The sequence below is a fragment of the Echiichthys vipera genome, assembly GCF_963691815.1.
Source record: "Echiichthys vipera genome assembly, chromosome: 17".
Taxonomy (NCBI): domain Eukaryota; kingdom Metazoa; phylum Chordata; class Actinopteri; order Perciformes; family Trachinidae; genus Echiichthys; species Echiichthys vipera.
This window is the reverse complement of record NC_139842.1, coordinates 4,559,204-4,585,753: the sequence shown is the minus strand read 5'-3', so window position 1 is coordinate 4,585,753 and position 26,550 is coordinate 4,559,204. Positions and strand designations below refer to the sequence as shown.

At 42.4% G+C, this 26,550-nt stretch overlaps 1 protein-coding gene across 2 annotated transcripts in view; it reads right to left on the bottom strand.

Annotated features, from left to right (window-relative positions):
• Positions 1–26,046, bottom strand: part of septin12 (septin 12) — a 53,966-nt gene extending 27,920 nt beyond the window's left edge. The window contains exon 1 of one of the 2 annotated variants that reach the window (XM_083931158.1): positions 25,742–26,046. In XM_083931158.1, coding sequence (XP_083787284.1) covers positions 25,742–25,856 — 115 coding nt within the window. In that variant the 5' untranslated portion in view covers positions 25,857–26,046. Of the gene's footprint in view, positions 1–2,733; positions 2,797–25,741 lie in introns of those variants that run through there. The other variant, XM_083931159.1, reaches the window with a different exon arrangement.
• Between the last annotated feature and the right edge of the window lie 504 nt (positions 26,047–26,550).

Genomic DNA, 26,550 nt, shown 5'->3' with positions numbered 1-26,550 from the left:
GGATGAAGATGAGATGAGATGAGATGAGATATCAAAGAAGATGCCTATAACACATCTGCAGCCAGCAATAAAAACAGAACATCGGGAAATGTGGTATTTTAGCCAGAAGACATGAATATAATATTAAAGGTGAAGTCAAATATTCTTTCCTGTAACACATTCTCATCACAGTGCTGCAGATTGGTTAGGACTATCAATCATAACTTAGATTGGATTTGGTTTTGTACAATGTTCACACCCCGCTGGTCTGCGGTTTCAGTTGTGAAGTTGGGGTTACTCTAACAGCAGAGCAGCTACAGGAGCCGGGCTGTCATTACAATCACACATTATATTACCTTGAACGTTTTCTATTTATCCATAACTTAGTGCATCTGAATCAGAAACACACAAGAAGATGTGAAAAAAGTGCCCTGTCGGAGAAGAAAAAAGGGGAAGTGTGACTTTATTATGAAAAATATTTCTGTGATTTTCACATTAGCTGTTTAACTTGTTTTCACGTGAAGTACACAGCTCGGTTTTGTGTGCGGAAGCATCTTATCTGATTTCCAATAGGTCTGGTGAGCTGTAAAACGTCACACACTGCAGTATAATTCTACTGAGGATAAATGTTTCCACATTATTCCCCCAAATTAAAATTACTTCATCCAGTTCCAGTAAACTGATTCACATTTACAGCAACTTTCATCACTTCTACGCTACAACAAACTGATCTGCCACAACTCATCTGTTTATTCAGAATGAGGTGTTTGGGTGACTACAGGTTCTCATTGTCAGCATAATGAAGAGTCATCAAGGCATGCATGTACCATCATGTACTGTAACTGTGCTCTTACCTGAGAAGCAGCACAATGTCACGTTGACAAAGTTACTTTGATAAACTGTTCATTACTTCTCTGGCCCAGTGATGAAATTATGCATTTCAGCCTTTTACTTCACTCTCTAGTACTCTCACAGACAGTCTAGTGTCTTACAGACTGGTGCGCAATCGATCTAGATACAAATGGGTGTGATTTATATAGTGCGGCAAAAAAAAAACACTATTAGACTTTAAAACGGTTCAAAAATTACAGGCCTAAAACTGAAGTTGTCATAAAAGTGCCATCATATGAAGAATTGCCCTAAATTTGACAAAAGGCACATTGGGGCCCCAGCAATACACCTGTCACATGTGAAACAGATCAGATTAACGGTTCTCGAGATATGCAAATTACACATGGACAGGCACAGATATCCCTTGCTTCATGGATAGATTGTGCAACTTCTTGCTTTGACTGGAATCAAAACTCTTAAAACGCTTATAATTGTGCAATAAAAAGTTAGTTTGGAAACTGAGAAGATCTCAGTATTGCATGAACACAGAAGCCAGATTGAGCTGATGAAACTCTGGAACAGGAAACAGCTTTACTTTAAAAAAAAAAATACTCAGACTCACTCAATCACAAGATAAAGCATCTCTCAGACGTGACTTAAAGGATATCTCTATAGTTATTCTACATATTTCCTTCTAACCTAAAAGTCCCATGTGCACATCCAAACCCTCAGTGAATGTGTAACTAGTAATTATCGTGTGTCTCAAAGCCTGAGATATATTCTTCCTGTGTCACAGAGCTCCTTTGTTGTGAAAAACTATTAAAAACATATCAATGAGCTGCACCGTTGCACTAGGTGACATGTTTATTTTGACTCAGTCGCTGCTGGAAACACTCATAGAGCACCAAATGTTTGTTATTTTTATTTTTCACCAATTAAATCTAGATTTTCTTTGATTTTTCTGAATCCATTTCATTGGTTTTATTACCTTTCTGTATTTTTTATCTCTCATGTGCATAAATCTCAAATCATTCACTGTTAAATTTGTATTATCTTATAATTAGCTCGTCAGTCATCTGTAAAGCACTTTGAGTCTCACTAACATGTACGAAAGGTTCTGTACAAATAGATTGACGTTAATCCGCCGTTGAAAATAGTCCCCAACAAATGCACTTTTCCTCCTGTTTGAGCAACTTTGATAAAAAAAAACACAAAACAAAACAAACTACAGTGTCCAGTATGAGGGAATCACTGGACTATTTGAAAAAAATATATATATATATTTGTGAAAAGTTTCAGTCAAAACCAAAATCCTGTTTAAATGATACGTGAAACACAGTGACAAAGCTTTCTGTAACGTAACTCTGTGACAGTATTGTCATAGAACTACACACTGGGGAAGTGTAATGGCTACAACTTAGAACTTTACGCAGACAAATGAACAGTTCGAGGTAATTCTTTTGAAGTATGATGATCATAGACAGCTGTTCATTAAACAACAGACATAAAAAAACTCATAAAAGTAATAAACTGTCAAAGAAACAAAGCAAGAATCAACCCAACACTACAGTAAAACCACAAAGAACATGCCAATAGTAATCTTAGTTATGATATGAATCACCCTTTTTCCAATAACCATTCCTTTTTCTATTATTCTGTTTGCATTATAGTGAAAGTGTCATGAATATAATCTGCTCTCTGTTCCTTGGACTAAGATGCCAACACACTCACAACTGACATGCATGCAAACTAGTTCTCACATGTTGAGATCTTCAGTGCCAACCCTGAAACACTTTCACCACACAACAACACGAGTAAAGCAGCACATGAAAACAGTCCGGCTCATGTAACACAGAGGACCGTGGTCCAGTGAAGAAGCTGTTTAAAGGGGCTGAAAACAGGAAGGAGAGAGCTGTTCTTTACCTGGTGTGGAGACGCAGCAGTCAGCAGTGACACACATATACAACTGGGCAGGATGTCATATCACTGCCTGTGTGTGCGGAGGGGTGTGTCCCTGTGTGTGTGTGTGTGTGTGTGTGTGTGTGTGTGTGTGTGTGTGTGTGTGTGTGTGTGTGTGTGTGTCAGAGGATGATGCATTTCCTGGCCTGTGGGGGGAAACTGTTTCCTGGTTAAATCTTCTGCTGGCTGCAAAAACATACTTTTGGATGACACTAATGTCACGTGTGTTTGTATTTTATCCCATGTTTTATTCACACAGTTTGTGCCACTGTTACCATGTAGTGGGGAACATTTAAGTCAAACTACTTAAATAAATATAGTCCATAGGTTCTGGTGAGGAATTTTATTTTATTGCACTTACAGTAACTCTGTATGACTCGAGTGATGCTCCTTGAGGCAACTGTCTGAGACGGTGACTAAAGGAGCTGGACATAGCTTCTGGGTCTGAAAAGAGAAGCCAATGTGGAAGTGACCATTCTCCCTAATGTCCAGAAGGGGGCGACTCCACTGGTTGCAAATTAAGTCCAATTGCACAGAAGTCAAAGGGAAAATGACTCTAGCACTAGCATTAGCTGGTAACTTAAGGGAAAATGCAGATTTTAAACCGGCTCTGTGTCATTGGCACGCAGACAGTAGGCTACATGTAGATTTACGGCGCCAGCACCCAGAGCTCCCCTCTTACCCACTGGAAGTAGTCCGCTAGCTGACTCACGTTAGCTGGCTGAAAAGTTAGCGGTTTTCCTCTTTAGTGTTTAGCTTAGCGCCATTGAAACGACACTGGCTTTGCACTCAGCTCCACCCTGTTGTCCAAATATGGTCATGTCTGGTTTACATAAAACATGGCGACCATATACATACAGTATATGGTCTGAAATCTACAGGTTTAAAAATGAAAGATATCTAGTGACGTGTGATAAATGGTAAATTGACTTGTACTTTGCACCTTTCTAGTCTTCTGACCACAACAGGCGCTTTTACACTACCACATTCAACCTTTGTTTAGTCATTTTTTTATTTGTGACAAAACAAGAGAACAAAATAGATGTATTTACATTACAAGGGTATTTGCAACAATACGAATAATAAAAAACAATATAATAATAGGTGCACAGCAAAAGAAAGAAAGGAGAAAGCTGTCAGAGTTCCTCAGCCTCAGCATCCCTGCTAACCGACCATGCAAATCTGGAACAGCTTACATAATCGCCCCTACCACCCAGCAAGACATTCCAGACATAAAAAGGATTAAATGACAAGTTGTTTATTTATTTTGAATTTATTTTACCCTACCACACACACACACACACACACACACACGCACACACACACACACACACACACACGCACACACACACACACACACACACACAGTCAAACACTGATGGCTGAGGCTGCCATGCAAGGTGCCATCTGCTCATCAGGATCTAATCTTATAACTCAGTTACACATTCACACACCAATGGCACAGCCTCCAGAAGCAATTTGAGATTCAGTATCTTGCGATTCATGCAAACTAGAGGAGCCAGGGATCAAACCGCCAATCTTTTGATTAGCAGATCCCCTGCTCTACCCTTCTGGGCCATACAAACAAAACACTAGACAAATGATTAGGCAGGGATAGCAGGATAATGAGGGGATTTCAAACCAGAAGTTTTGAAGATAACCACTGGATTTGTCTGATTCCAACTACTTAAGACTGATTTAGCTGAACATGAGAATGCATTTTTGCACAGAATAAGGGCTGTGGATTTTATCCTCTATTTCTTTTATTGGAAGGTTGTTAGGAAAGGATTTCATAATGGCCTGGATGGAGTGAAGGAATAATTATAGCTACCAAAAACAGTTTTGCTGTAGGCTACAAATGTGTATGGGATAATTGTTATAAAAAGTGAACCTATCCTTTAATTACATGTTTAGCTTCTCTATCATCGACCTGTATGAGTATGGAGCATGGACAGTAGTATACTTTTGTTTAAAATGGAGAAAAAAATCACAATAAATGGATAGCTCAGCTGTTTCTATGCCCTTTTTTCTTCAGTGTACTGCATCTGCTCATAAATGTAAACACATGTCCAGTGTTCCTTCGTCTTCCCATAGCTGACACAGAGCTGATCGAACGACTTTGCTAACTGAACACTGAAAGGTGACAGCATTCCTACATCACCCACATTATACGATTCCCAGACACTTCACATTCCCATCCTACTCCTTCATCCCACGCTGCAGAAATGAAGCTGCTGAATGAATGTCCCCTGTATGATCACACAGCATTCCGGTAATATTGAAAGTTTTTTGGGGGGAGATTTTCTTATCTGAAGCGAGGGTCTCAAGACGGAGTGGTACACTGCACCCGTCAAAAAATAGTGTAGGCAATTATTGCCTTCCTCTCATTGTGTCTCTCCCATCACACGATTGATATAAGTTCTCTGTCATGTGTATAAATGATCGGTTCAAGTTTTACACAATTTAATAATAACCTGCGATGCGTACTGCGCTAGATATGTGCCCTGCTGATAAACAATAATATGGAGTTATCGCACAGCCCAACACGCACCCACACACACACACATGCGCGCACACACACACACACACGTGGGCGCGCACACACACACACGCACACACACGCACACGCAGACACACGCACAGAGGTTAAAGGGAATGCAGTGTGTGCCTCCTTGCAAGTGTCAACATGCAAACACAAAAGAACAGGCACATCATCCAGATGATACCACTGATGCTCTCTCTTCTCTCCATCTATCCCTCTGCACTGTTCTCCTGGGTTTCTCCTGTATATGAACACCACATACCAGCATGCAACAGGTTTTATGACGATGATGGTAAGTGGTGTTGCTTCATCCTCTTATTATTGCTGCTAATATTCACATAAATATTGTAGTGACATATGACTTGAGCTCTTGATCTACTAATTACTACTAAGAAAACAATAATAACAACATCGGCCACCAGATGGCAGCATACTGTACAAAATAATAATAATAAATGAATCAAAACAGGTAAGTTTGCTTTTATAGCATGATATTAGTAATACACAATATAAACATAACACTATTTTTTAAATTATCTTATTATTATTGTGTGTTTTTTAACATTAAAATACACTTGTTGATGTGTTAATATTCTTGAACATGTTAGGTTCATTGATGACTCTAAAATCGCCCGTAGGTGTGAATGGTTGTCTGTCTCTGTTTGTCTCTATGTGTCCTGCGATAGACTGGCGTCCTGTCCAGGGTGGACCCCGCCTCACGCCAGATGTCAGCTGGGGTCGGCTCCAGCACCCCCCGCGACCCCGACCCCGACCCCGGGATAAGCGGTTGAAGATGAATAAATGAATGTTCTAGTTCAAATGTATTTATTGTTCTTATATTGCATTAGAATAATGTAAATGTAATTTACATCGAAAGGATTTGTCTTACATTTATTTGACTAATATTTGCCCAATTTCATTGTCTTACTTATTGTTTTCATATTGTGCTTGATTTCCTAAATAAAAGCCCTGGTCAAAATGCATACATGCCGATGTGTGCTAATAAATCAGAGCAGCAATGCTGAAGAATACAGTCCCAGCTGTCAGACACCAGGTTGAACTTAGTTTGATAATAACCAGCTGGATAAACTACATCTGATACAGTCTGCATCAAGTTAGAGTTACTTTAAAGTTAGATTTCAACCAGCTGTCTATTTCAGTGTCAGTATGTCTGCGCTGTAATCAGAGAGATTCAAGAGCTGAAAATAAGCTGAGCTCTGAAAGGATCCCATCTGTTAATCATTTAGTATTAAATAGCAAAATGTCCACATGGGACCAGAATTAAGGATGACAGCAGCCATTCTTTGATTATTGCTGTTGGTAACATGACAAAGCGTCCAGCTGTGAGAGCCACTGCTCTACAGGATGATGGAGAATGCCACAATGATTCAGTGCTTCCCCCTAGTGGTGAAAAGATATATAGTCACATACAAATGCACACACACACACACACACACACACACACACACACACACACACACACACACACACACACACACACACGAGGAGAGAAATGTCAGAGATTGCGGCTGAGGTGAATGAGCGGTGAAGAGTGTGTGCTATTTATCTAAATGATCTGAAAAGCTCTCTGTGAAACAAAACTAAACTATCTCACACATCAAGCGTGAGAATAACAGCAGATACAATCAGACTCTTCTCTTCTCTACACACTCCTCACTCTAAATGTTCTACGCTTTACTCTAATTAAGAAGATTTGTTTGACAATACGAGCGTGAAGGACGTGCCTAAGCTGCTAGTGATATGTCTTGTGTTGAAAATATAAATATGTTTTCTCAAAGACAACTGATTTAAAAAACCTGTCATGTTCAGCCCTTTGGTGATGTCACTCACCCTGTCCATGTTACACGTTGGCCGGGTAACAGATATCTTAAGCAATGCTTCAGTTACCATCCTGACCTTATCTCTAACACTCTTTAGGCTTAACATCTCCTCTGCATGAGTCTGTGCAAAATTTGGTGTTGCCCATGTCCTTTGGGGCGCACTAACACTGTCCATCCGTACCGGGCCCCGTGCTTTAGGGTACTTGTCCCACCCTCCCTCTCCAGGCCCGTTTGTACTCACACTACCTGGGCCTCGGCGGAATGCTTCTTGCCTGTCCATACGTCATCACGCCCTAACACGTCACACGCATGGATGACGTCATGGCGATGCGTGGCTTTATTTACAAATCTTTCCATAGACCTCGGAGTTTTTGTGCCTCTTGTCGACTGTTTTTGAATATTTTCATCGACCAAATCTGCAATCTGACCAATCTATTTTTGATTTTTGTGTCGTTTATTCGTCATGCCCCCGGTGTGTATAGGCCTTAGAGCTCATGTTATACTTTCCGCATACACTTACATGGATACATTTCGCCATTTCCTAATGTTCACAAGAAGTCCAAGGATTTCTGACTGCATTAACTGTACATGTGTGAACACATTCAATTATATAGTCATCCTATGTAGTACAAACGCTACTATGGCTATTCTGGCAATGCCAATGCAGAACAATATAATGTAGGGTCGTCCGCAAAAAAGTTTAACCTGGTTCAGCTTTTTTAAACCTAGATCATTTTGTAATGAGAATGCCAGATTTTAGTTTACCTCAATGTTGGTGAAACAAAAGATAAAATAACTGTTGCCATAAGATGGACAGTTGCTTTATCTCTTAGCGAACCATCATCATCATCATCATCATCAAACTATATTTGGTAGGCTATCCCTTTGGTCAATGTGGGTCCACCCTGCCAACTCAGTACCCACCAGAATACACAAGAACTCAGTTTTTTGCTCTAAGAAATCATATTTACTTGAGATATTACTTTTGATATTTTCTGATGTTTTGGAAACATGTTTAGGCAAAGACTATTGCAGGCCTCATATTTCCCTAAGTCTGTGCCTTGCTCTTAAGAATTCTTTTTGCGGCTTTCAAACTTCCACTCGTCTGTGCAATTATTCAAAACAAATATGTGTAAGACAGAGGTGTTCATTTGAAACCAAAGCCATCACATCAACACTGTTTCTTTTGTATAGGCATAGTTTGGTAACCACAGTCACATTATGTTAGGACTGGAGACAGGTCCTGCATTCGATTATACTGAAATCACTGTCACAAGGAAGCATATCCCAGCATGCTTTGAGGGAAGACATTCACAAGTCCACCACAGGAACAAACCAAGCCCCCAGAACAGAGTGCACTGTGTGACTGACTACAGACAAACATATCAATTGCACAAAAACACTGAACAGAACTAAGAAGAACATATCAAGATCTTCCCATAAATTCAGAAATGACTATTCAAATAGGTACATCTCATCTCATCTTCATCCGTTTATCCGGGGTCGGGTCGCGGGGGCAGCAGCTTTAGCAGGGGACCCCAAACTTCCCTTTACCGGGCCACATTAACCAGCTCTAACTGGGGGATCCCGAGGCTAGTCCTGGGTCTTCCCAGAGGCCTCCTCCCAGCATGATTATTCAAATAGGTACATGGCAAAAGAAAAGTCCAAACTTATCAAAATGCTCTTTAAATGAGCAAGCTACAAACATTTCACAGCCGCATTTGCAGCTCACAATCTTTAATAATCAAAAGGCTGATTTAGTTTTAGGTTTAGTGGAGTATTTCTTAGCTTTCACTGCCAGACTGTGGTGGTTGCTGCTTCGTTCAAAAGCAATACAAACACACAGATTCCAACCCAGAACCCCTTAGAGGGAGGTGACCACTGAGCTGCTGCATCACTCGCTCTGTTACACAAAGTGGACAGACCTAAGCCTCACCCATGGAGTAAGAATCTGATTGGACCAGGACAGGAAAACAAGATGTGTATGATGATGTTCAGATTCAGGAAACACATGTGGTGACTGACCCAGTGTTTCTTTGGCTTTGAACAAGCTGTTGAACACTTTGTTTCCATTGTGTGTGTGTGTGTGTGTGTGTGTGTGTGTGCCGCGTGTATGTGCTCATGTTTCCATGTGCCCAGTGAGTACTTTTAGAGGGTTTCCTTTCTTTTGTGTGATGAAGAAGGACAAGTGAAAAGACTATAGACAGAAAGTAATGACCACTCTCTGCCCATCTGCCTTCTCTATTTCTTTTTTAAAATTTTCAATTTCAATGGATTTACTGCCATGAGACTCTCAATAAACAATTTTGTGAAAGCATCAAAGTACAAATTAATCTAGTATATAAAAAATACACAAACCAGCAATATTGGAAAAAATAAAACATAGATAAAATACGGTATATAACATCAAAACCGTGAAAATGTAACTTTGTGTGTGTGTGTGTATACGTGTGTGTGCGTGTGTCTTTCCATCTGTCAAGATGCTGTCTCTTTTTCTTTCACAATCACATACCATGTCAGAGGTAAGATATGTGCATATTTGTATGATGACTTAAAGTTAATCATTACTCTGATCTATTCTGACACTACAGCCAAGGGGCCAAAAAGGTACAGAGTGACAGGTGAAAGGAGAGATCAGCCTCCTTTGTTTACATGGCTGTTTGTAATGACTGTCACTGCATGTCTTAGAGTTATACTAAAGATTTTCATCTATTTAATTGCCGCTCCAGCGTTCAGAAGAAGAGTGATTTACCCAAAGAGGGCAACAAAAATGTCTAACTGGAAAGACAATGAGATTTCTAAAAACATCTGTCAGAAGGCTGACAAAGACAATCTCCTGTTGTGTGTTGCATGTGTGAAAAGGAAACTTGGGACCATGTCTGCACCTGATTCTCCTAACCTTGTCCGGAGTTCATTTGAGAAAACAGCTTTACAGACACATGAGAAAGTTAAACGTGCTAATGAAGAGATCAACAGTCTCTGAGTGACACAATTTTTTGTGTTGGAAACTTTAAGAGTTGAAGATTGTTGAACGCCTTGATCGCAATTTGCATGTTAAGTGAAACTGGAGTTCTTGGGGCCACATACCTCTCCATTAACTTGCATGATTTTATACATGACATCATGTCATTCGAAAGTTTTGCTTCCTTTCCTGATTGGTAAACTCCGTAGGAGCGACTTTCTCCCACAAGTCTTGGCTTTGGACGATCATCCACTAGCTTCTAGTCTTTGATGGAGGAAGGGGCACCAAGTTTACCTGTCTTAAAGTGTAATTCCATAGAGATAGTTTTCATTCATGTAACAACTATTAACGGGGAAAACCTGGAGAGTCGGTAACAGCCGGATGTTGCTAACACAGATTAGCTTGGGGCAGTACGGTGAAAGCATTGAAACGGCTTTTTTAACCACTAACACTGCTCAAAATAACAACAAACCTCTGCAGTAGCATGAGAAGAGTCCCTACATATGAAATGAAGCATCAACAACGTAGTTAGCGAACCCGGAGTTTATTAAAATAGTGTTTTGAAAGATTCACCAACTGTCCCAGGTACCAGCTCCTCTCGTAGTAAAGTCCATTAAAGTCAATTACCAAATGCAATCCAACAGGAAGGAGCCCACTCATGATTTATTTAGGAATCGGTCACCTCTTCCAATTTTCCAATTTATTCTGAGGACATGGCAAAAAAGTGTCCAGTACGGAGCGGCCGATGTGGGATAGGGAATCCTCAATAGCAGTCATACAGCGTGATGCGGTATTCAATAGTTCCAGGCCACAGTGAGAAATGTCACTCTCTTGGCAGCATAAACATTCTTCTTTGGTGCCCATGGGCTCACTGTACCCACCGGCACACTAAAAATGCCCCTCTCTTCTCATGCTTTAATGTCTGTTTTAATGCCTTCACCGTACTGCCCCAAGCTAATCAATGTTAGCCACGTCAGGCTCACGACTTTGGCGTATATAATTGCAGAAAAAGATTTTGTCAGTCTCCCACTGTTCAGCGATCACAGGAAAAGTATGTTTTTAATGAGAAAACACTGCAGAAACGCCAAGCACTGTTCCCAGGACACAATGTGTTTCCATCTTTAAAAAGACAGAACCAGTTTTTGAATGAATGGATTTTTAATAAAGTCAATGAAGAAAAAAAAAAACCTCTTATATGTCCGGCACACATCTTATCTGATCACTTTACTTAGCGTGCATGTATACAGTAAAGTGGGAATTTCTGATCAAAATGATTTCACTTGGGTGGAAAATATATTGTCTATGTTACCGCACCTATAGATTTGCATTGCTTAAGTTTCTCTATGCTTTTATTTGGAGTTAAACTTTTCGTTCCTACATTTACTGTAACTCTAGTCTATATCAGAATGTTATTTTTAAATCTGAAGACTGGTTAACTTTCTATATTTTGCTTTGCTGTTATCTACGTAGGCTATGCCACCCACAGGAAGAATGAGTGCTCACTTTATGTTGGCAGTGTAGAAAAAGTGACAGCAGGGTTCGTGAGGGTCAGGGAGTTGATGTGGATGTAGAGGAAAGCACACACAATGCAAACACATAGACACACCCAGGACTCTACAGATACAGACGAGTGTGTACACAAGCAGCTGCACCTCACTGCTGACCTATAAGCACACAGATACACACACCAAAATACAAACATCTTATCTGGGGTATTTCCTCACAGTCAGGCGAAGGTTTACGACCTGTTGATAGGCTGAGAAGAGCATTGGTATCTGTATTCCTATCTCCCTCTTATTTTCATCCTCCTTTCTTTTGTCATCCAGCGGAAGCATAAACACCAATACAAAGTAGGAGTGCGTGTGTCTGCATGCACATCCCTGTATGACCAAGTTTGCTGAATGACACTGTCCCAGCTCTCAGTTTACCATAGTTTGGTGTGTGCTCTTGATGAGCTGGATGGTCTATGAGGGAAACCAAAGAGCTTATGATGAACACTGACAAGCCTACACCCACATACACATGCCAGTTGGTTCACTGTTTTTTTCTCTAGTAAACAAGACAAGATGGATGTTTATAAACTGCACTTCCTCAAAGTTAATTGTAACATTGTGATCACCTGAAAATGTCCTGTTCAGCGGTCAGTTGCACATTGCTAACAAAGTTAGCAGTTAGCTGGCGCTATCATTAGCTGGTAACTGGAAACTGGCGATTTGCAACTGGCTCTGTGACATTACAGTGTATGGCACCAGCGACTGGAGATCTGGGCTCACCCACCAGCATTAGTCCACCAGCTGACTCGTTCCAACTATTTAAAAAAATGTAAGTTTCCCTCTTCAGCATTTAGCTTAGCCCAGTGTCATTGAAACGACAATGGAGGGCAGCCCGATGCTGCTCGTCGCTCCTCCCAAGCCCCGCCTTCTTCAAAATATGGTCACAACCGGTTCAAAAAATGCTATCTCTTGGCTTCAGAAAGGTAGTCCACGAACCAATGGGTGATGTCATGGTAGCTACGTCTATCTCTGTTATAAAGTCTATGGTACTTACAAAGGCCGCATCTAGTTCATCCTGGAACCCGAAATAGAAGTTAGAAAAAAAAAAAAACACCCAAAAAACCATTTGTATAGGCTGATTGTGCAAGCACCTTATAATGACCTATATTTTCTATGTTTGTTGTTAGGCGGCGACCTCTAGTGGCCGTATTAATTATTGCAGGAGCCAACAAAGAAGTAAGGTGATGTAGTAATAAGAGCCCAAAACTCTGCATAAGGAGGACGGTCCAGTGGTCAATGGGTCAAACAAACATGACTTTTACCCCAGGAGACCACTGTTCATGACGTGTGAAACCAAGAGCTTAGTTCTGTCTGCGATGCACATGACTTATTTTAGGCCAACCAATGAAGTTTTTTGTTGCTCAAACCTAACCGCATAGTTTTGTTGCCTAAACTTAAGTAGTTATGTCAAATACAACGCTCAGATGATAATCGCAATCATGAGTTTCAAACTGCCACCGTGCGTCTGTTTCACAGCATTAAATACAGTCTAATATGTCATTTTTTGAGTCATTGGTAATCGCCCTATTCTGTCCTTTAGTTATAAGGATGTGTTGTAATATATGCCCCACTTAAAGGCTTTTCCCATTAATTTCAAGTGAATCTCACACCCTCCATCAGTGGATGTAGTTTGCTTAGTTGTCATCACGTGTTTTAAATATGACAATTCGGTCTTCGTGTTTGCAGACAGTCATTTTGTGTAACTTCAGATGCTTTGCATCACATGTTTATACTCTCGTTTCCTGCACTGTAGCTGTAGTGGCAGCTGGCAACAGCTGCTCACTGTCTTTTCCTGATTTGGATCACTATGATATCATCAGTGGTATTTGGTCAGATTTGACAAAGCTCCTGCAGAGCTAAAGAGGACAGTATACAACTTTTAACGGGCTGAGTAGTACTCTTCATGACTAATAAACTGACCTAACAGCCTAAAATTAAGGATGTGTCCCTTTTTCTAAGTGCAATCCATGTCTGACTCTGCTGTGGACAGCAGAGCGGAGCCAGTTTGTCGTGTAAATGTCTCTGTACAGTTTGAACTCGGAAAGAACCATTATTATACCATAGAGGTTGTCTTCCAAACAAGTGTCTGTACACACTCACTTCCACGTACGGAGGGGTCTATTAAAGATGAGTCAGACTCTAAAGCTTTGCTCAGAGTGGTACTTGAAGCTTTACAGTTTCCTGTTGATGTGAAGTTAAGTGAATAACGGTGTGGCCCTGGGCTTACAACGGAGCCTCACAACACATACAAACACAGCTCACCAGCTGGATAACCTCCAAATGTTTAATAATTAGGATCATAGAAAGCACTCAGGACACAACTCCCCAAAGGTTGCACAATCCTTTGAGTGTGCAATAACAGCAAAATGTTTAAGTTGTACTGGATTGTAAGAATTGAGATACGTGTTTTTGAGTGGCCTCTTTGGTAAGATGTAACTACAGGCTAGCCTGTTCCTTCAGAGGCTCCATCTTGTCACGTTCCTGGTAACTTTATGTGTTGATTATTTATTTATGTATTTATTGCTCTTTTGTAAACTTTATTGAAACACATTCACCTCTCTACTTCCGGCCCATCCCCTATATGTTATCCTCTTAAATCCACACACACACATGTTCCTATGACACTTCTGCCCTTACTACAACCCTGACTCAGAAGTTGAGGTTCCCGATTTCCAATTACAAGTGAATTACAAGGATAACCATTAGTGACGATCAGGGCCGAGAGACCAACCACTGTCAACAGCGCCACTAACACGGCGGCTTATTTAGATCAGGCCTGGGAATGTCGCCACAGACACAGATATTGTAATACTCGGCAAAAAGGCAATCAGAAGTGCTTTCATTAGTGGGTCATATGATCCATCACCATTGTTTTAACTCACTCTTTGATAGATAGGAACTTAAAAGGCAATTAAATGGGTGAAAATCTTACGGAGTACAACTTAAAGTTTAGAATCGGCATCTGGATGTAATGTTAAATTGTACTGATAGTGCCTTTCTTGTCTATTGCATTCAGATGCACAGTCACATTTGGACATGTGGACTGGAGGAACCAAGGACCAACTCGCAGATCTTCTGATTGGTGGACAACCTGTTCTACATCCTGAGACCAAAAACACACACGCAAACTTTTTGAAAATCCTAAATCTGGTTTGGGAATGTTGGGGTTTTGTACAAAGAATGAATTGTGTAAAATTTAAAGTGACTCAGACCTATGACCACTGAGGTATGGTCATTGCAATGTACAGTAGGTTGCTAATGTATAGCGCTGATGTGTATGTGCCATCTAATCTTACATGAATTAACGTCAATGAAATAGGCCATGATTTCGAAGGATTTGGGAATATTCAAGGGGCAAACAAATATTTTTTGCTGCAAATGTGCTAATGACAGTGGCAAAGGAAGAATTACAAACTCTGGTTATTTTACAGGTCCATGATTTCTTGAAAGAACAAAAATTTGGTGCCAAAAATTGGAAAATGGAAATCTCCACTACCGAGACGCTCCAGGTCATTCTGTTCAGCTGACCTGTATTGGTTGCACTCATGAAGACGAACAGCCTGCATAAAAGGGCACGGGGTGAAACAGAGTTAAGCTACTATGATGTTCTAAAAGCAATTAGTCAGTGCCGGACAGGCTGTTGATGTTCCCTGCAGCCCATTAGGCGGGTGTCACTGATAGAATCACCCTGGAGAAGATTATAAGTCATCAGGTTTTCCACTCGATACTAAATCACACACACTGTAGCTATGGAGATGTGAAGATTGTTAGGACAGAGTCAGGTATTCTTGCCAACTGCTGACATCCAATTTCCACCTCTGTAGCACAGAGGAAGGCCTTTAATAACTCTCTTTCTTTCTTTCTCATCATTGTTTTCATCCTTTCACTTTTCTTTTCCTTTGATCTTTCTTTTTTCCCCTACTCTCTCTTCTACCTTCCTCTTTATCCCTTTGTCTGTCTTGCTTTAGAGGCATTAGCAGTGAATGCTGGCCTCCCTGAGGCCAAGGAACACGTTACAGGGACCTGCCAATGCACATCATGGGAATTCCCTTTGAGTGGATCTTACTGGAGAAGAGATAATCGTTAAGGATAATGGCACTATTTAGGTTAGGGTGTGGTGGGTATGAAAAAGGTCATACATGGTATGAAGAGCAGAACGGTTTGATTTCCCTCAACATTTTCCACACTGGGTTGGTTTGGACTTGTATTTATCAAAGTTCTGAGACTTTGACTCAAGAATACGCTGCATAACCAGTTTATTAGTAATGAGGTCCGTAACTAAAAGTGAAGACTAAGACGTTTATTGAATAACTCACTCCTACTTACAGCAAAGTGTAGGAGTAACCTTGCAGACCAGCTTTAAAGTGTTTATTCACGACAGCTTTCAACTGTAAACTACAGAATAACTTCAGGTAACTCATAGCAGTGCTCAGAAAGGACCAGCCAATCAGTAACAAGGATTTAGCCCAAATGTGCCCCACTGATATAACTTTGTTTATTATCTAATTAATTAAGATTTAGGGTTGGGCCATTGGATGAGTAATTTTTTTGGCCCATTCTCGCAACTTTATTTTGCTTACTTACTGGTCTCCCTCCCACCTATTTCCACATCTTACACAGTGAATTAAGGATATATTTTGACCAAACCAGACAAAAATGTGTGTAACAATATATCTTTCCTTGAGAGTTTGTGACAGTCTTATTTTGCTTATCTATAAACGTAGTGAGCTCACTGCTCAAACACAGCCAGCTGCACACACATGGGCAAATGTATTGGCAATTGCTGGTTGCTGGGCTGACGGTGACCAGTTGAAAATTTTTAATGTCGTCCAACCCTATTAAAAAACCGTCCCACCTTGTCGAAATTTCCCCCTTTCCTAAGTCTTTATTTATTCCATGATGTCCTAATAATGACTTTAAATTGACACCTGCAGAGCTGCCAAATGTGGGTCAAAATTAACATTAAAAAAACAACAAAACTTCAAAAAAACATTTTGGTCAATGGAGGGAAGTTTGCTGCTGCTGGTCAACAAAGTACATAGATAAACATGCAAAGGCCTATGTAGTACCACAATGAGTACAAGTACAGACAGAGATGATGCACGGAAAGAGGTTGTATACAAAATAATAATGAAAGCACTAGTCTTGTCGTACAATGAATGAACGACTGAAGAAAACAAAAATCCAAATCTCATTTTCATTCTATTTTTCAGTTGGACATTTCATTGCCGTTTCCGTGTAAATCGGCCTACTGCTTTTCTTCCAGTGTCGGTTGGCTTCATGATAGAAATTTTCACACCAATGAACGGACCACTCCCAGCCTGGTCAGATGCGTACATGAACTGATGAAGCCTCTTGGATGAGAGGTGAAACGTCTTCCTAGACAAATAACCAAGTCCAGTTGCTTTTGACTAAAATTGCTTTGAGGAGAACGACTCTGTTCACACATGGGCTCAGTTGGACATTACCGGGGAGCTTACAGGGTAAAGTTTGTTTAATGTCCGGTTGATTCAGAAATTTGCATTCTTAAATGCAGCTCCTCCGGGTAATGTCTACATAATTACAGGTTTGCAGTGCATGTGTAAAAGGGGCTTAAGATAAGCGCTCAGGTGTGTGGAGCACACAGGATTGTTTCCACAGCTTTTGCTTTCGACTGGACGAGCCAAAGGGCAGCCATGTTAGGACAACTAAACAGATTGGAAACAAATCCAAGCCAAGCCCAGCTGCAGGCGTCGGCTGCTTTTTTAGCACTCACACACACACACACACACACACTCACACACACACACTCACACACTCACACACTCACACACACACACACACACACACACACACACACACACACACACACACACACACACACACACACACACACACACACACACACACACACACACACACACACACACACACACACACACACACACACACACACACACACACACACACACACACACACAGACCAGTCTGTACGTGCCTCCGAAGACAAATCCCCGCTTCCTTCACACATGGCTGCAGTGAGTGAGTGAGACACATTCAGGACAAGGCCTGTGTTTTACTGATACTTAACTCTCGAACATTCTCTGCAGCAATGTTGAAGTTACCTCTGGGACATGTACTAACCAGCCTCCAACCGAGCAAATAGCAAATATGTGTGAAACAAGAGATTTGTCAACAGTTTTTCCAAACAGCACTCATAAAACAGGAGTGTAAGACGTCCAGAGAAGGGCTTCCTCTTGGCGAACGGCTCGCTGTCCTCTACCACCTCTCTCCTCACCATGAAAAAACTGCCAAGAATGCATATTGTGATAGAAAATGACTGTAGCCAGTGTTTTCCTGAACACACCAATCATCCGCACATCCATATGTCAATATTAAAGTATGAATACGTCTACAGTTATACGTCTACAGTTCTGTCACCCAACCGGGGGCGGCAGTAGCTCAGTCCATAGGTGACTTGGCTGGTTCGAGTCCCTGTGTGGACCATGAATGGAGCGTGGACTGGTGGCTGGAGAGGTGCCAGTTCATCTCCTGGGCACTGCCAAGGTGCTGTTGAGCAAGGCACCGAACTCCCAACTGCTCGGGGCGCCGGTCACTGGCAGCCCCCTCGCTCTAACATCTCTCCTTAATTGCATATATAGGTCCTGTCTGTGCATGTGTGTGTATTTCGGGCCTGTGTGTGTGTAACATGATTAATAATAATAGATGAAAAAATCGAATTTCCCCCGTTGCGGGATTAATAAAGTAATTCTTCTTCTTCTTCTTCTTCTGAAACATTACACTCACATCACCTGTTCTCAGAGTCAAAGTTTAGTCAGGTGTGATGACAGACATGGCAGGTCATACACAGGCTGCAGCATCTAGTGAAATACACACACTGTCCATCAATCTGCTTGGAAATCATGTCCTTTTCCTTTAATATACACTTTTATTTTCTTCCAATTAGCCCCAATTAGCTATTGTGTAATCCCCCTGTTCTTTTTACATCATTATCTCACTTGAACCACAACAGTAACTTACACACAGCATTGGACTCATTGTTTCCTGTTATTTGGAGGTGGATTTCATACATTGAAATATGTCACTACTTGATTATTTCCGTACAGTTAAGTCCATATTAAAACCCTCTGATGTTTACTTCTTGTGTTCTGTGAATCCAGATACAAGCACGGATACAGATACTATTCACACACACACACACGCATGCATGGCAACTTGAAATTACGCATTTCATCAATATCAAACATCTATTTTTTTTTAGATTTTTTTTAGAACTGCCATTTTTCTGTCATGACACATACTCAGTGACCTGTGTGACTCATCATCACAGGAGTGCTGTGAAGAAGTTCTACCTTTTAAAAGCCTCTAATCCACCATCAGTTGATTTACGTTGCTTTGATTTACTGCGCACTCAGTCGTACCTTTACCTCTCCCTGATCCTTACGTCACATTCTCCCTGCTGTCTCACACCTTTGAAGCGCAGGCCTCATTCAGTCATCACTCTCCTGACTTGTCCTTTTTGTCTGTGTATCCCCTGTATTTAAAATGGAAGTCACCATTAAGAGAAGATTTAATGTGAGGGTTTTTTTAGGACACTATGAGGTCATTTTGATGACCCTTGCTAGTACTCAGAGGTGCATGTTTTGGGTCAGAATCATGCGTCATCTGAGGGCGCACTCACACTGTCCTTCCGCACCGGGCCAAAACAGGTTTTTCGGCTAAAGCCTAGTGCATTTGACCAGTGTGAGTGCAACCTCTCCGCGCATAGCTGCGGCCAGCTGGCCGTCCACAGCCCGTCTGAGAGAGGTGGGCTTTTGTAGAGCGCGTTTGCACATGTACGAGCACGAGCGTGCGCACGTGTACGAGCACGAGCACGAGCACGAGGCCTACGACGGTTCTGACGTCATTTATGTGCGCCTGTTCGGACAGGGAAAAAAGAAGGGGGGACCATGCGCGGATATTTAACAACAACAACAATGGCGGCGAAAGGTTCACGTTGGTGTGATGCGGAGGTGGAGTGTTTACTGCAGATTTGGTCGATGAAAATATTCAAAAACAGTCGACAAGACGCACAAAAACCTCGAGGTCTATGGGAAGATTTGTAAACAAAGCCACGCATTGCGATGACGTCATCAATGCGTGTGATGGTTACGATGTGATGACGTATATGCAGCAAGAAGCATTCGCCAAGGCCCAGGCAGTGTGAGTACAAACGGGCTGGCAAGCGGGGGGAGAGGGAGGGGGGGACAAGTACCCTAAAGCTTGGGGCGCGGTGCGGAAGGACAGTGTGAGTGCGCCCTGAAGGTCTTTTCATGTTTGCTTGTCAGTGTCTTCATCACTGTCTATCCTGGTGTGTGTGTTCATGAAACACGCCTGAACAGCCGGGTTGAGCTAATCTTTTTTTCATGCAGGAAACACATTTCACAGCCTTGAAGCAAACAACTGGACAGGAAGCGGCGTTCCAATCTGGGCTGATGGGAAGGACAAACCAGTGAGCTGAAACAGCAACAAACAGCAGCAGAGGGGAGGATCCCCTATAAAAAGATCTGATTGGCTGTTTCCTTCATGTATTTGTGCATGCTGGATCACCAAACTCTTTAAAGAATGCCATAACACTCTCCGTCTGCTTCCTGTCAGGGGTTCATAAAAAAATAACATTTAGAAATACAAAGTCAAAGGAGCGTTGGCCCGGTGGTTTCAACACTCATTCAGCAGTTTTCATCAGTAGGGCTAAAACTGAGGCAGCCTATTGAATGACTGCAAATGTATTTGAAACAGTTCTGTGTGAATGTTGATCTTGAGCTTTCTGCGCCGCTCAACTTGAGACACTGTGAATGGTTTTGCTTTGATCCTAACAGACAGCTGATGTCTGTTCCTGGAGTTTACGCAGTCGCTCGTACAAGGTCCTTGCTGTGTCGCTGCTGTAGACCCAATCCAAACACTGCAAGTTCTAAACAGTTGAACACTTTGAGATCTGTCGTCAACCCCGTCTCCTAAAAGTAAACTGCACTGCCAATTATGTTTCGAGGTAAACTTGGGACAGGGGAGGCTTCAAAGGGAACGAGGAGAGGGGAGACTTCAGAGGGGACGAGGACAGAGGAGGATTCAGAGGGGATGAGGAGAAAGGAGGCTTCAGAGAGGACTAGGACAGAGGAGGCTTCAGAGGGGATGAGGAGGGGGAGGCTTCAGAGGAGATGAGGACAGAGGAGGCGTCAGACGGGATGAGGACAGAGGAGGCGTCAGAGGGGATGAGGACAGAGGAGGCGTCAGAGGGGACGAGGACAGAGGAGGCTTCAGAGAGGACTAGGACAGAGGAAGCTTCAGAGGGGACAAGGACAGAGGTGGCGTCAGAGGGGACTAGGACAGAGGAGGCTTCAGAGGAGACAAGGAAAGAGGAGGCGTCAGAGGGGACGAGGAGAGAGGAGGCTTCAGAGAGGACTAGGACAGAGGAAGCTTCAGAGGGGACGAGGAGAGAGGAGGCGTCAGAGGGGATGAGGACAGATGAGGCTACAGAGAGGACTATGACAGAGGAAGCTTCAGAGGGGACAAGGACAGAGGAGGCGTCAGAGGGGATGAGGACAGAGGAGGCTTCAGAGAGGACGAGGACAGAGGAAGCTTAAGAGGGGACGAGGACAGAGGAGGCTTCAGAGAGGACTAGGACAGAGGAAGCTTAAGAGGGGACAAGGACAGAGGAGGCGTCAGAGGGGACGAGGAGAGAGGAGGCTTCGGAGAGGACTAGGACAGAGGAAGCTTCAGAGGGGACGAGGATTTTTATTCACAAAAAATATAGATGTGTGTAAAACCTTCATAAGCCATTACCAACATACCAAAACCTCTTTCTGTCACAGAGAGGATAGTGAGGAGAGTGAAACAGGACGACGGCTTAGACATCTGCTGGGGAGGAATTTATATCCTAAATCACTGTCATTAAAGCTTGAATCAGAAAGAGAGAGGGATCAGGAGGGGGAGTCCAGACAAGCCTGGGCAAGATAGTTTAAGAGAGAGAGAGAGAGAGAGAGAGAGAGAGAGAGAGAGAGAGTCAGAAAAGAATGATTAAAAGAGCAGAGAGGATGGGCTGAATAAAGTTATTCTAGATAATGGCACTGCTGGACAGCGTGCATTTATCATGGCGGCTGTTGGACAACAATGTCCAGAAGATAAATGATTAGGTTGCATCGGGGATGCAGCAGATATAATGAGGGGAAGAGATCGAGAGGAATGCAGAACTGATGAAGCAAAAAGATGTGGAAAATGGAAGGGGGAGATAAGAATCCTTTCCCAAGGTGGAGGAGATGTGAGCGATATGAAGGGGGAGATAATCCCCGGGGCGAACAATACTGATCTTTATTCAGTACACGATGATATATTATGGGTTTCATGGCTGACTGACAAGATAAAACACAACACGTTCTACTTAGGAACCCTTCAATGCGAGCTTGATCTTCCACTGCTTGTTTTTTTTTTCTCCGGCCATCTGAATTGTCTTTCCTCTGTTATGTTTCTCTAAGAGCAGAGGAAAGGGGGAGAGGAAAAGGCCTCAGGGCCCCTTTTTTTTGTTTTCAAGCTTTTATGGGAAACAAATGATCTCAGTAAAGCACGATAGAGCAAAACAATCATTTCACTGAGAACGCCCATTACCGCACATTAGCCTGTTATTTACAAAGTGCACGCTGATGACAGCAGGGATGTCCTCGTGTGCTCTGAGGAAATTGCTGTCAAAGATCAGACCTCCGAAAGAATGTTTTGTAGAAATGTGTGTCCCATCCTCAAACTCCACATTCAGTAAATCGTGTCACTTGTGGGAGTTGATCTCCACGCAGGGTCTGACTGACCACTCCATTATGGCTACATCCACACTACTACGTCTCGTGCTGTGTGACCTCCTGATGACCACAATACTCCGGCAAAAAATCTGCTTGAATTCTTCAAAATCTCAAAATATTTAACAGGAATCTCTCTTTGCCACTTAAAGTGTTACATACTAACAGGATTACTGACTGATTATTGACTCTGCCATCATTCCCTCTCCCCTAACAAACCAGTCTGCCTATAAAAAAAAAGCATCTCCTACTCATAGGGGTAGGCAGCATGATAGCGTACAGTAGGTGAAAGCAAGAGTTTTTGCAGGGTTAATATGTGAAATAAGAACGAAGCTATGAGTAAAGCTGGATGTTCTGTTTTCTCTCTTTCAGCTCAGAGGTATTGGATTAATCCCCCGATGAGACAGGAGGGGGCAAAGGGAAAATCCCAACAGGCGCTGTTAAAACAGATGCCTCCTGTTTGTGAAACCGCTCAACTGAGTCTCTGAATGTGCGCTGGACAAGCTTCTCGTGTAAACATCCAGGCGTCTCGTCAGACTTAATCAAAGTGGGACTAGAAAACAAGGCAGAACGTTCCATCAGCTCATCTAACTGACATATTACAGATGCACAAATGATTTGCATGGATGGAGTTAAGGTACTATCTAGTTCACATGCCGTACAATAGAGATTTGGGGGAACAATTTGGGGTTGAGTGTCTTGCCAGGGACACTGCAAAATGTGCACAGAGAATACATCCTCATACCTAAACGACGGACTAGTTTGTTTGCCAGTGACTCCAAAAAGGATATATTTGACCGTTCTATTTGACATTGTAAAATGGAACTACTTGGTTACGTTAAGGAAAAGACCATGTAATGGTAACTACGTCATGGACTTGCATCAAACAAAGTTGGTTGACTTCTGGTTTTACACAGAACTCAAAATGCAGTCTCATGGGTGTTTGTTTGACTCATTTATCCTCCCCAACCTACTCCCTACGCGGACCTTGGCATTATCCACTTAACATGACTTCCTCCTTTGCTCCTGCCATAATTACTATGGCCACTAGAGATCTCCACCTAACAACAAGTGTAATATGCTGCTTGCACAAAAGACCTATACGGATGTTTATTGGGTGATGACGGCCGACCCCTGGATTAAACGGCCGACCCTATGCTAGTCAAAGTTGTATTTAATGAGGGTCGAAAGAAAAAAAAATCAAACATCTGTGCAATTAAAGTCTGTATTTATCAGAATGTATTCAAAAACTCACCCTATCACACACATACGAATATAGATCCTTAATCATCAATTAACAAGCTGTAGTTTTATTGACATCTACAGTGTGTTCACCATGTTTTTGACACATAATGCCCATTATCCTCTGATCTCCCCCCTTCCCCCTCAATGCCTACTATAAACGGTCCTAATAAAACAGATCATTTTTTTTTCATATCAATGAATGAGGAGGAGTTTGTTTCCCAAATATCTTGGTTTTGTGGTTTGATAGAATGGTATTCCTTATAACGTGTTCTGAGGCACAGAAAAGTTGACTTTGTTATCAGAGGAAGCAGGAGCCAAAGGCCAAGTGGGAGGAGGAGGGCTAAAAATAGCTTTAAAACCCCGGTGAAAAATGTTAGTCAAGCTTTTAACACAAAGACTGTATGCATGTAAAAAAAAAAGTGTGTTCTGTATGAGAAGCAACTACCCAAATGAAAATATGGAAAACAGTGACGGTGTGGTTGTGTAAGCAAAAAAAGAACATTTTGAAATGTATACAATTCACAGTAAATTCTGTGTGTTTGTGTATTGCTCTGCGTGTGTGTGTGTGTGTGTGTTGTGTGTGTGTGTGTGTGTGTGTGTGTGTGTGTGTGTTGGGGGGGGGGGGGGGGGGGGGGGGCTCAATACAACAGGAAACCATTACAGCGGGTGTGCCTGCTCGGCTCATCTGCTAACCTTGACTTGTCTACTTGTCTTCCTGCACCAACATGAAAACAGAAAGAGATTCCCTGTCATCATTTGGTAAACAGACCTTTGTACTAGGGATGGGCATGAGTGATCGAGTCCTCGAGTAGTCCTCGTGTCCTCGTTTCAAATTAACTTGAATGGTAAACAACAGCACTTAATTTTTTTTGTGTGTGCATAGCACCTCTTAACACCTTCGTATTTTTTTGTGTGACCTTCATGATGGGGTTAATGTGCAAGGCCCAGACAATATGGAAGCTGAAAGCAGTGACGTTCTGGCTGCAACTTCGCAAGAACAGAAGCACTGGACACCCTCTTTGGGCATGACTAGTTTAAAAATATTGATGTCAACGAGCTAAAAGCTAGTTTCTGTGAGCTGTACATTCTTCCTCATAAAAACCCACTGGAGTGGTGGAAGTCCAACAGGCACCGGTAAAATAAAACTGAGCGTTGTGGCAAAGAATCACCTGCTGATACCTGCCACCTGTGTGCCAGCAGAGCTTCTATTCTCCATATTGGGACTGATGATTACCAGAATGTGATCGCAAATTGAATTACGTTTTTTTAAGGAAACAATATTTGAAGTCGTGAATGTTGAAGCATGCACGCATGCACACATGCACACACACACACATACACACACATAGTCTGTATGTGTGTTTGTGTGTGTGTGTGCATGCTATCTCACAAAATTAAACGTAGAAGTGTGTTTCAAGTTTATCAGTGTTTTGCTTCCACAACTTTTAAATGCATCCTGGATAATGCAGTGTATCCAGGCACCAACAGCTCCTCCTGCGTCACATGAGGACAGATGAGTGCTTTCTATGTGCAGCATTTCATGTAGTAGCAAAACAACGTAAGTATAAATACTGTAAACTTGTACGTACATGTATGACATTTAAGTAAGATAAAGCAGAAAGCAACAGTAACCTTTACTCAAGTGCATGTCAACTGCACAAAATGCATTGTGTGTGCAATTTACTGCCGACAAGAGCCTATCACTATTAGGGATACACCAATCCAACTTTTACAGTCTTGATACCGATACCTGGGCTTTGATTAACGGTCAATACCCGATACCGATTCTATACCATTGATGAATTAACAAACTGTACCTGATCCAGCTAATTTGTCAATATCGGATCTTAATTTCGGATCGGTGCATCCCTAACCATTATATGAACAACATAGAGTGTTCTATTCACAAACACACACACACCCACAGCACTGATCTAACCTGAGCCTCACTGCACATACAAATGCACACAGAATTATCAATGGTTATTAATTTCTAAAACTCATCTTACCTTTCGGTTTCTTCTTGTCCTGTTTCCATGTGGGTATGAGTGCGGTCTCAGCAGGACATCCAAATTCAGATGACGACCCACCATGGCTTTGGACTGTAGGGGGTTGGATCACCATTGCTGGGATGGTGTCAGGAATGGCATGCTGGGAGAAGGAAGCAATCCTCTGTAAGATTGAGCCTACGCTATCTCTGGCATCCCCTGGGCCTCTCTCCACAGACCAAATGGCTCTACGGCTTGAGGGGCTGGAAAAGCTTAAAGGGTTAGACAGGTTGGGGGCCACCTGGACAACTTGGGGCCCTGAGAGAATCTCCAGCTGGGGGCTCTGGGCTGGGGAAAGGGGTACTGGGGAGCAGCTTATCTCCGGGACAGGTATGGAACCCTGTGAGGGAGAACGTGGAGATAAAGGCAAAAAGGGATGGTGTAGAGAGACAGGTGGGGTGTCAGAAGAACTGTCTAGACTGCTGAGAGAGGCTGAGGGGCTGGCTGAGGTGGATGGTGGGCTGGTGTGGTGTTGGAGGCCTCCTGTGCTCCTTGGTGGAGGCTTGGGGGGGTTAGGGCTCATGGATCCTCCTTGAACCTTGGTGGGAGAAGTTGTTACCAAGCTATCCAGATCCAAGGGAAACTTGTTAAGACGTGAAGTCTCTTTGGCCTTAGGCTGGGGAGCCTTGAGGACCTGGGGCCCTTGCAGCTGGTAGTGGTTTTTGGGACCACAGTAGCCCTCCTCCCCAAAGGAACTGGCATTATGAAGGCGACCATTCCAGTTTGCATTAGCATTGGCATACCTCAACCCTGGAGACATTCTGCCTCCA